Consider the following 11,989-nt stretch of genomic DNA (forward strand, 5'->3'; position numbering starts at 1 on the left):
CTTTCTGCTCATAATGTGTCATCTGTTTCCTTGGAGAGGAAAGCAAGAAAGGGGAGGGCCCGGCCTCAGGGGAGATCCCAGCTCTGTCACGTTCAGGAGGCTCCACTGCAAACCTGTCCCGCCCTCACTCTCAGCCCAGATCACAGATCAGCCCAGTCAGTCAGGAACTGGGACCATCACTGAAGTCCTCAGTTTCCCCACTGATCTGAAGGAAAGTCACTGTATTCACTCACCAGGCTTGGGATAAAGAATGGCTACTGAGCCCCAATTTTGGAAGCCTGTGCTAGAGGAAGCAAACCTCCGCTCGGTCGCCTTTTACAAGGACACAAATGCACACATGTGCACACATCACACTCCCCAGGATCCAGGGCGGATGATGGGTATGTTCCCAGGGCTAAATGGCCCAGGCTGACTGTCCTTACAGCCCGAATCTCCATGTTAACTGTCAACCTCACTTCCCATAAAGCTGTCATGTAGACCTATTGTCTACACATCCTATCAGGATCCAGTGATACGGCGAAGACGAGAAGAGAGGAGGCCTGTCCCATGGCTGGTGGCAGCTCAGTGATACGGCTGTAGTCTGCCAGGCAGCTGTCCTGAGTAACCAGCCTATTAAGGAGGGAAAGGCCGTCATTCCCTTCCTTGGTTCAGCTCCCAGACCAAGCCGTGGGGATGCTGAGGGACAAGTGGGAAGGAGGGAGGGGTGAGGCCAGAAAAGGCAGGCGGAGCATGGTCTTTTCTTTTCGTTTTCTTTTTTTAAGTAGACAGCTTGTGTCTCTCTCAAGAGGAGAATCATGAGATAAACCAGACAGTAGATGTAAAGACCAAGCCCAGGCCTCAGAAAGAAGAACCTACTGCCCTAAACACTCCAGCTATCCCCAATAGTCTACATGGAAAAGGTCTTAGCATAGAAGGTGCTGAATTGATGTATCAGAAGAACACCAGGGACACCATTAGGGCACAGACTTCATCCAAGATGCTAACACTGTCTTCCATGAAATCCTGTTGAAAACATGGAAAACACGTTGAGCTGAATGACAGCGTAGTTAGATTGTCTTATATTCAAATATAAGAAATCAGTGCACTCATTTATCCAACAAATAGTCATTAATGACCTACTCTGTGCCATGCACAGTGCTAGATGCATTGGCCAAGTGGTGATTAAGTCAGCCGTGGCCGTGCTTGTACAGTGCGTATATCTAAGGTAACGAAGAGTCACAGTATAGTAGGAGCTATGACAAGGGAAGTTCAGGGCACTGTGGAGGTGGGAGTCAAGAAAGGCTTCTTGGAGGAAAAGACATGTTTGCTGAGACCTGAGGGATAAGACATGTTTGCTGAGGCTCTGGCACAGAGTGTGAGGGAAGGCACAGTACCTCCTGGGGACTCGGACGTTCAGTACAGTGGAGCTGAGAGGTTGTGTGAGGCAAAGAAGAGCAGAGCGTGAGTCTGGAGATGCCAACCATGGTGGGTCATAAAGGTCCTGAGAGCATGAGGAAGCCAGTGGGATTTCAAAGCTGGTTAAAGTGTGAGGTAATAGATGCAAGACCATTGAAGAAAGCCAACAGACTCTGACATTGGTCGTTCCTGCCTAATGTATTGATGGCAGACACAGCTGAAGTGAGGGGAGGTATGTTCATCCCAGGCTCAGATGGCACGAAGCATAACACAACAGAAAGGGAGCCACAGAAGCTTCACTGTCCAGAGCAGTGGTTCCCAACCCCAACCGTATTGCAGGCCAATAACCACCCAACCTCGGAGGGAGGCCAGGGAGGAAGAAGAGGGTGACATTCATGCCTTCCTCCCAAGGATGGAGCAATGGGAACAGGCTTTGGTGCTCCAGAAACAAAGAAAAGAATAACTGCCCGAGGGTTCAATAACAAGATTTACTAGGGATAAATGACAGGTCCTGCCTTTAGGCTCAAAAGATCAACTGCCAAAGAGAGGATGAGAGAAGTTATAGATCAGCAGCGATGCCTGTGGAAAAGACCTCGTGATCTCCTGAGACCACCAGCTCAGCATTCAACAGAGTGAAATGGCTGCTGAAAGCTAAAACAATCTGGGGTTGTATCACTAGACACCAAAGCTGAGATCTGAGGAGGTGATCAGCTTTACTGGTTTCAGTACATAAGCAGTACTATGATTAGCTCTCGACACCACGCCAGGAGAATCGGGCATCTTTAATCCGAAGAAATGCCTTTACATTCCTGTAGGACTGCACTGTGGGGCAGAGAGCAAATCCGAACCAGAATCAGTGGGCCTGGCGATCATAATTGTAAGAGTAATGGGTAACATTTATTGAGTGCTTACGTGGCTGTGGTCTAAACACTTTACAAGCATGAATTCATTTAATCCTTACAAAAACCCCGTTGAGGCAGGTCCTATTCTTATTACTATTATTTTGCAAAATTAAATAATTTGCCCAAGATCACACATGTGGCAAGTGATGGAGGCAGCTTTCAAACTCAGGCTGTTGGATTCCAGAGCCTGTGAGCTTATCCACAACGCCAGATTGCTAAAAACGTACTGAGAGCTCCCTTTGTTCCAAGTATGTTAATTCTCACAGTGATCCCATGAAGTGAAATCTATTATCATCCCCATTTTACAGATGAGGAAACCGAGGCTTTCAGAAGTTAAGTGACCTACCCAAAGTGACAGAGCCTGGAGGAGGAAATAGGAGTGTAAAGTCAGACAGATGGATTTCAGACCCTACATTTTCAATGTCCAAGTTATACTGTCTTCCCTGGAACTGCAGGGAGACAAGTTTGAGGGGGGAAATTTGCAGCAAAGATAGGAGGAAACCCAAACATGTGCAATCAGGAAAAAAGCAAGGTCAAAAGGAGGTGCTGCGTGGCTCAGCGGTTAAGCATTGACCTAGGATCCAGGAGATCAGGGTTCGATTCCTGGTCAGGGCACATGCCCGGGTTGTGGGCTGCAGCCGATCAATGACTCTCTCATCATGGATGTTTCTATCTCTCTCTCTCTCCTTTCCTCTCTCTGAAATCAATAAAGATATATTTTAAAAAAAAGGAGGTGCTTCCTGTTACAGGCAGTATTCAATCAGTGATGAGATGCGCACCTACTAAGGGCATTCTCCTGTGACTCGGGACAGCGGTTCTCAAACCGTGGTCCTCAGGTGAACAGCATCAGCATTATCTGGGGACCTGCCAAAATACAAATTCTCAGGCCTCGCCCTGGACCCACCAAATCAGAAGCTGTGAGGGTGAGGCCCAGCGATCTGTATTTTCCTGGCTGCTTCAAGTGATTCTCATGCATGCTAATGTGTGGGAACCAGAGGCCTGGAATGACCCCTGGGGTTCTTTTCAGCCTGGATTCCGTGATTCTTCACCATAGCCTGGAAATGTGATGCCTGGAGCCCTGGGAAGTAGGTGGTGGCTGCGGGCTCCTGCTTTTCCGCCCAATTGGGCAGGCTTTTCTGAATAGCATATTTCAGTTCTGCAAGGCAGATGCAGGAAGGCTTTGCAGAAGTCTCCCTTGTTCCCATCTTTAAAGAGCTCATCCCTGCAGTTGTTCTGAGAAGTCTACAAACCCCCTTCCATAGGCAGCCTGACTGCATCAGCCCCTTTAATAGCGCAAGACTTAATTTTCTCCTATGGCTTGGAACCCTCTTCACACAAACGAGAATCTTAGCTCCTTCTCTCTCTTTCTCCCTCTGCCTTCCTTAACCACCATTCAGCATGGAACCAAAGGATTTGGAGTCGAGGCCGCCACTCCCCCCCGGATCTCACTCCATCTCATTTTCTCCCCTCTGAATGATGACTATGGGGACTCTCTCCTCCCCGGCTTTTGCCGCAGCCTCATTACCTGGTGTCTCCCAGCAAAGCCAGCAGTGTCTGTCCCCTGAGGTCCAGCCTTCAGCCTCAGACCCACCTGCTGCCTGCCCAGGAAGCAAGATTGGACTCCCATCCAAGGACAGATCAGGACTCCCTGGACCAATTCCTCGAGGGCATCCCATAACCAGAATCTTCCGATCTCTGGGCACATGCAAAATGCATTTCGGTGAGAACACTGCAAATATAGGGAAGAACCAGTGCCCCGTGGCTGCAGGTGTGTAAGAGATAACAGGCCAGGAGGAGTCTGGGAGCCGACAGCCAGGAGCCTCCTGGGAAGGGCACCTCTCTTGCACCCTAGCATGGTGGGTAACTGTCACAGGCTGCTAATTCCACTGCAGGCACATGGGCATGTGGGTAGTGGGCCAATGCCATGTATTGAGCTGTGTGTAGTATTGAGTATGGGGGCTGGCACAAGGCAGCGGGCACATGGGAAGCAGCCAGCCTCAGAGCTCACAGTCTGACAGTGGAGACATGGCTTCCACCCTTGGAGAATCCTTTTCTCCTAACATTTATTAAGCATCAGGCACTGTGCAAAGAGCTGTATATGTTTTATCTCCTTTAATCTTCACACTAACCTGATGAAGGTGATACTATATAAGATTCAACCATATAAAGTTTTTGTAGGTCAAAAACAGCGGAATATGGATTAACCTAATGTTAATTCTACCTTATAGATGAAGAAACAGAGGCTCAGAGGTGAAGTGACTTGCCCAAGGTCACAAAGCAAGTACATATTAGACTTACACTCAAACTCAGGTCCAGCACATTTCACCAAACCTAAGACACACCATTATGTTTTGAAGTGCCAAGAAAAAAAAATCCTGCAGGTAAACTGGGACATGACATGTGGGATACACTGATTTCAAAGATATGAAAGTGTGTGTCCATCTTAGAATCAATAAAATATATTATTTCATTCCAAAAAATTCATTCTGCCTCTTAGTAGTGATGAGAGAGAGGTGGTCTTAGTACCCTTGGACAACTCCATGACATGACACACTTGCACTAGTGAAAGACCTAGACATCCACAAGCAAAACTACAACCAAGGTGGATAAGCTTAGCAAACAAGGTCTAAAGGTCAAAGGAAGCAGGGAGAGGGCCATGGGAAGGTGAACAGGCTGAAACAGGGGGTAGTGTGGACCCTCGAAATTCCAAAGGAAAGACAGCAAGACAAGGTGGGACAGAGTGCTCTGGGCATGGCTGTTACAAAATGTGGCCGGTAGAAAACCAAAGCAAATTCAGATAGACCTGTTGTCCTCAAACCCAGGCCTATCACCCTCAATCCAGTCTCCTCTTTCCCAATCACAACTCAATTAAGATTTTATCTCTGGAGCACAAGAAAATCAGAAGAAAACATGGATTTCATGAGCAAACAGAGGTGCTGGTGAAGGCCAGTGAGGCACCTAGGGGCCCAACATTTAAGGAGGTGCTCACTCTCCTGGTTGGTTGTGCAAGTGCAAGGTTGCCACTGGAGAGCCTCCTGACATTCTGCTCCCTGGCTGCCTCACGCACCTCATCCCAGGCCTGGCCCTGCACATATCAGGCTCCTCAAACAGCAAAAGGAGAAAAGCTGATCTCTGGACAGCATTTAAGCTTTCTTGAAAAGACACCACACCTATTCGACTCTATGAGGCTGTCAGTATCCTTCCCATTTTACAGATGGGGAAATTGAGGCCCTAGAAAACAATATGATCCCTCCAATTGTGCCTGTCCCAAATCTGTTACCTCTGTAGGGACTCTGAGCAGTGCAGTTCCCCCCCACTTCTAGAACAGTGCAGTCCCTGGCAGCCACCATGTCCCAGTCTCCCCATGTCCCTTGGGAGAAGGAACCTGGTGGGAAAAAAGGGTTAGGTCTTCCCCATGGGGAAGGGTGGATTAAGCAGCTCTTGTACCCAGGTCCCCACCCTACCCATATTGTCTGTACAGGACAGCAACGCATATTCCAGGGTCTAGCATCAGTGGGCCTTACCCTCATATTGTCCGTCAAACTCAATTCCTAGCAAGGCGGGCTCTATTTAGAAGGTTGGAATGTGACATTTGCTTAAAAATAAAATGGCAGTAAAACCTATTAGCCTGGAAAGGATGTTGGAGGGAAGAGGGGACAGGATTGGGGAGGAAAAAAAGAAGGAATGGAGAACAAAAAGCTAATTCATGGCCACCTTCTCTGGCCAGGTCATCAGCTGATGAACCACGGGGGTGGAGCACTGCACTCAGCACCTGTGAAAATCGCTGTTTTCTACCTTCCAGCTACACAGACAGCTAAAAGCACAGGATCTGGAGTCAGGCTGGCAGAAGGGGAGTTCTTATCCTGCCTCTACCATTCACTGGCTGTGCGATCTTGGACAAGTGACTTCACCAAGGTTAGTCCCCTCATCTGCAAAATGGGAATAATGCCTGCAGGGCGGTGAAGACTAAATAAGATGATAGGGGAAACGCAACAGCTACATTTATTGAGCATGTACTATTCACCCACATTACCAGTCACTGTGTGAAAAACACCCAGCACAGGGCCTAAGCAGCGAATAAGTGCTCAGATAAATTGGGGCTGGTGTATTGTTTTTGTTGTCGTTTTATTAGTTTGATACTGCTCCAGACCCCGGTGGGGTCCCAGGCATGGCCAACGTGGCACAGGCACACTGCCCCCTGGTGCTGCTGCTGGGGATCAGCACCTGGGAGAAGAGCTATTCAAGCCAACAAGCTCACACAAGGCCCCCATATGCATCAATCAGGCCCTCGGCCCATCTACCCGGCCAGAGCTCCAGCCAAGCCAGGGCCTGCTGGGTGCTGGCCCCAGAGGAAGAGCCCTGATCCTGGAGCTTCAAGTCCTCTCTGTTGCCAGGGAGGGCCTGGGAAGCTCCGGGCTCCTCTCTGCTGCTGCCCAGCCAAGTGTAGCAGCGGCTTTCTCTGCTCCCTCTAGAGGGTCCTGCGCAAGCAAAGTGGGGCTCAGGCTAAAATGGGGGGAGGCAGAGGCAAGAGCAGCTGTTTGTTACAGGGTGGAGGAGGCTTGGCCTCAGTTGTTGAGCACAACGAGGTCTCCCCCTAAAAGAGCACCCCAAGCAGCCCTGCAGCCTCTTCTGCATACAGCCTTGCATCTCTCCCAAGAGGAGAGGTTTTTCTAGTGCCCACATGGAGCACCCGTGCCTCCTCCCCCACCAAGTGGACTCTGTTACCTGGGGGTGGGGACAGAGAGTACTCTTGGGAACGCAGTGAGTCAGTGAGGCTCATAAGATAGGCCCCACAAAGGATCCTAGAAGCAGCTAAGCAGCCTTGCTTTCCTTAAGGGGTAGGGGATGAAGAGTGGCCCTTGAAAAGTCCTTTTCAAATAGCACAGCAGGGTTGGACTTTTGAAATCAGCTGTTGTGCCAGAGGCAGGGGGATGCAAGTGACCTTGGAAGGGCCTAATGGGGACACGGTGCCTGGCTTAGCCTGCATAAACCACCTTGAAAAACCCAGATCATCCTGACGTCAAGACCGTTTAGCGCAGTACAAGGCAGGCATCAGGAAGAAATGAAACTCCAGCCCGGGAAGGAGGGAAACCCGGGCTGACAGGAGCAGCTGGGCTAGAAAGTGGAGGCAGAAATTCCTCAAGTTAATGCTTTCTAAGGCCCCTTGGGCCACTCCCAGGTCTTGTCTGAAGCTATTTATTTCCAGGGGGGAAAATCCTATTGATCTTCATTCAGCTCCTGTCTGCTCCTACAAGGCGGTGATGTTTTAGCGCATCACCAGTCACCGCGAGAAATTTCTCATTGTTTTACACGCAGCAGCTCCCAAACTCAAGAGACAAACACTCAGGACCCTTTCGGGTGAACTCATGGGAGGAGATGCAGAGGGGGTTGGTTCTGGAACTCTGGGGGAGGGGACCTCATTCTCCTTGGACAGACTGCAGTTGCTGGCTGGGGCCCCAGCCTAGGATCGGGGGCCTCATAGCTCCGATCTACTTTGTCTGTAGATGCTCAGAGCGTCGGGAGCTGAGCCAGCCCTTCCCTCCCTGCCCCCCGCCCCCGCCCATACACACAAACACGCACACACACCTGCTTTATGTCTCTGCAGTCATTTGGCTCTGAACCTCACCCCTGGCTGGCTAGAGATCACCACCATCCATTCGAGCTCCCCAGCTGCTGCCACCACTGTCTGGTTCCCTTTTTAAATTCCAGGCTGGCCCTCGATCCTACAGTATGTATGTAACATGTGGGAGGGTCATGAAACACAACGAATCTAACCATGGATCGACACAACAGATTTATAATGGTGCTGACAGTCCCCGCCAGCCTGCACGAAAGGGAACTTGGAAGCCACAGAATAGCCCAAACCATCACAGCCACCCCAACAGTTTACCGATAGGGAAACAGGCTCAGGTTGGGGGGGGGAGAGCAAGATTTCAACTAGGTGGCCCAGTAAACTGGTGGAAGATAGAGCAGAAAACCCAGGCCTCCTGGCTCCCAGCCCAAGGCCCCTCCACTTCAGGTTCTGAGTCATGTAACTAGGAAATCCAGGTCCCCGCATGAGGTCACTGAAGCCCATTTGGCTGAGAAGGCCCATGCATTAAACTGCTTTCATGAGTTAGACCAGGATCCATCTGAACAATAATAGCGATGATAATAATAATAATGAAATACCGAACAATATGCCTTGAAAACCTTCAATGAGCAACACCTGGTAATCATACGCAAAATACATCTTCCACATATTCATATAAAAGAATCAATGATCATTTTTCCCCTGCAGACTACAATCCAATTACTCTCTCTCCCTCACTCTCCTTTGTTACTTGCAAACCATCCAAGCAATCAATGCCTTGACCTCTCCCTCTGATAGACACAATTACAAAAAGACAGAGCAATGCAATTCATCTATTCAAGACGGATTGTTTGAACACTCTGTCACACTGCTGAGCTATCCATCTCCTTGTCTAAGAGGAAATTTCAGCCCCCAAAAGAGGCACAAAGAGAGGGGGCGGTGCGCTGCTCCCCAGCCCACAGAGCCCTTTGCACACCTGCAGGAAAACCCTCTCCCTGGCCGATGCTCGGCAACGCCTGCCTGCTAAAGAAGGATTCCGCTCCAAGCGCAGCCGACTCAGGCACCAGTCTTGGGAACCACAAGCACACAGCACACAACACACTCCGGAGCCCAATTTCTGGGGCCACATTCCCACAGCCCCAGCCAGAGCCCTGAGATCACAGGGGTAGAGAGAACGAGATAAGGGACATGGCATCGGGCCCAGCCAAGGCGGTAGGTTTGGGTTTCAGCAAGAGAATCTTTCTCTTTCTGTGCCATGTCCACCTCCACTGTAGTTCCCTGACTCCAGCTGAGGCCTGAGCCTGGGCTTAGGAGGATGGAAGTTCAACTCCCCAGGAAGCTCCAGAGAAGCCCAGAGGCCCCAGAGCCTTCCCAGCCTCCGTCCAAGCTGGCGCAGCTCCGGTGGTCACGTCTGGCGTCCGCACAGCACCCCACTCCACAGGCTGAAAATCAAATGGGGCCAGACTCTCGGATATAAATGGTCTGGGCTGACGCGCTAATTAATCCTGGGGCTTAATATGAAGAAGATTCGAAGAGAAGAGGGCTTTGCCATCCTTAATTGCATTATTACAGGGTTGGACCCAAGAAAGGACGGGCAGGCTTGAGGCTTCCCCTCAGGTCAGTGAGGAGTCCCCCAGTGCAAGACAATTTCACAGTGCAGGGGCAGGTGAGAGTACATCATCCTGCCCCTTCAGCGCATTCTTTTGGGGCTGGCCTCACCTGCTCCTGTCTTCCTGCTCCCCCAAAGACCTCAGTCCCTGCAGCTGGCTGGGAGCATGCCCATCCCACCCCTGCAGAGGAGGAACCAAGGAAAAGGATCCTGCAATGCGTGAGCTGAGCACATAGCACCTTTCCTCCCCCCTTTTCTCCCAAGGGCACCCTACCATGCAGGCCCCCAAAAAACAGAGGGAAGGAAGGGGGGGGATAAAGGAAGGGCTGGCCCATTACTAATGGGCTGCCTACCTCTAGAATGGTGACCAAACTGGGCACTGGGGCAGAGAGAGAAGATATTTTTGGCTTGCCAGGAGCACCCTGGATTGCAAAGGGTTAAGCCTGACCATGAGGGCTATCCTGAGTCCAGTTACTGGACTCCTCTGCCTCCCCGTGTGCACCTGCCAGGATCCTGGGTATGGCATGAAAGACCCCAGCCTGGGAAGAGCTAAGGACTGTACAGCTATCACCATCCAGACGTCGAGTTCAAGAGGGTCTGGGGTCCAGGAGAGAGCTACGGAGGAGACAGCTTCCCAGGATCTGACCGCCTCCTAGGAAAAACCTCAAGTACCAAACCAAATCCGACATTGGTTCCCTGCACCCTCTGGCAGCCCAGGGGCCGCACCTAGAGAAGTGCCACAAGGGAGGAAGGTAGCTCTGGCTCCACAGAGCTCTGCCCGCCCTGTGCCAGACTCTGGTAACGCCTGTCGAACCCAGGTCTCCGGCCTGGCGGCGGGTGCAGGGCCTGCGTAACGGAGGATCCCGAGCGGCCAAGCCCTGCCCAGCCCCGGAGGTCCTGCGCGCCGGACACTCCGCCCCCCGCCCCCCGCCGCACAGCCCAGAGCGCTGCCCACAGGGTGCTCGGGGGCGGCCACAAGAAAGTTAAAGCCCGCGTGAGAGTCCCCGGCGAGAAGCAATGCGGGGACGCAAGAGCCCCGGAAAGCTGCGCGCAGCCCGCCAGCACCGCCAGCTGCGGAGGGATTTCCGCTAACTTTAAAAACCACTCGCGTCCCTCTCGCCGCTTCCCCCGGCTGCGCAGGGCGCGCTCGATCGCTCCCTTCCCCCACCCGGGCCGCCCCAGGCAGGAGAGGCCTCCGCCATGAGGCGAGGCTGGAGCCACCCACGGGGCTGCCGCTCCTCTGCCCCACGCCACGGGGCTGACTGCGGGCCACCGAGGCCAGGGGCGGGCACCGAGCGAGGCGACTGGCCGGCCCCACATGCGAAGCCGCATCCTGCGTACCTGCCGCGGCCGCTAGAGCCACGTCCTAGGTGGGGCGAGGGGCCCACGGGGAGGGAGCGAGGAGGGAAGAGAAGTTGGCGCTTTCCCCAGGGTTCCCGCTCCGCGGAGAAGCCGGGTCCCAGAACTCGGTCTGCTGCCGGTCACGCTGGCAGTGGCCGGGAAACGCGCCCGCTGCTCGGGTTGGGGCTGGAACGCTCCGTTACACTCCGCTAGGTCTGGCTTCCCAGGAGCGCGCCAAGGGCCCCTCGCCCTCGCCCGCCGCGGCCCCGCTTGCCTCCTCCCCAATAAGTAAGGCCTGTGACCCCGGCTTTGGAACTTTGTCCTCACCAGAAAGAGCTCCTGCTGGTCGCTCGGCCCGACAGCCCGGAAAGGTTGGGAGAAACCTCTTGGGATCGCGTCCAGAGGCCCCCATTCCCACCCCTGCTCAGGCGCGCCGAGACCCCCGGCTCCGGGGAGCTCTTACCGATCCGGATGACGTGGGGCATCCCGCGCGAGTCCGGGATCCAGAAGGCGCACACGAGGAGCCCGGCCCAGTATTCCCAAACCAGTCTCCGGAGGCGCCGCCAGGGAGCGGTCATCGTTGGGCGCCGCCGAGCGTGCCCGGGGCGCGGCCGTGGCGGGCTCCCTGGGGCGGCAGCTCTAGGCGCGGGCTCGCAGCAGCCCCCGAGGCGCCGCCTGGCCCAGCTGCCCGGCTCCCGAGCGCCGCTGCGAGTGGGGGGCGCCCCGCGGCGCCGCGCACATCTTACTGGGGGGCCGCCCAGCCGGCGCCCGCCCCGCCCGGATGCCGCCCACGGGCCGCCCGCTCGCCGGGCTCCCGTGCTCCGCCCGAGCTCCGCCCGGACTCGGCTCTTGCTCGCGTCGGCTCGGCTCCCGCGCGGGCTCCCACCTGCCCAGGCTGCCGGGCGCTGGCGAGCGGGCTGCACGCGTCTCCGGCCGCTCCTCCTCCAGCCGCCGCCGATGCTATCGCCCGGGCTCTCACAAAGCCCCGGAGTGGAGTTGCACGCGCGCACACACTCCCTCCCAGCCCCCTCCCCCGCGCCCTGCCTCCCGCCGCCCGCGCCACCCGCCGCCCGCGCTCCCTCCGCGCGCTCCCCCGCGCACACACACTTCACACTCACACCCGCCGAGGCTACACTCGCACGCTCACACCTGTGCAGGGGGCGGGGAAGG

At 54.0% G+C, this 11,989-nt stretch overlaps 1 protein-coding gene across 1 annotated transcript in view; it reads right to left on the bottom strand.

Annotated features, from left to right (window-relative positions):
• Window positions 1-11,397, bottom strand: part of GRIK3 (glutamate ionotropic receptor kainate type subunit 3) — a gene marked incomplete at both ends in the record, with an annotated part of 185,881 nt that extends 174,484 nt beyond the window's left edge. Inside the window, one exon of the mRNA XM_081144903.1 lies at window positions 11,283-11,397. Within this exon, the coding sequence (XP_081001029.1) occupies window positions 11,283-11,397 (115 nt within the window). The remainder of the gene's footprint in view (window positions 1-11,282) is intronic.
• Window positions 11,398-11,989: the final 592 nt, after the last annotated feature.

Source organism: Miniopterus schreibersii (assembly GCF_964146895.1).
Source record: "Miniopterus schreibersii genome assembly, chromosome: 8".
Classification (NCBI taxonomy): Eukaryota; Metazoa; Chordata; class Mammalia; order Chiroptera; family Miniopteridae; genus Miniopterus; species Miniopterus schreibersii.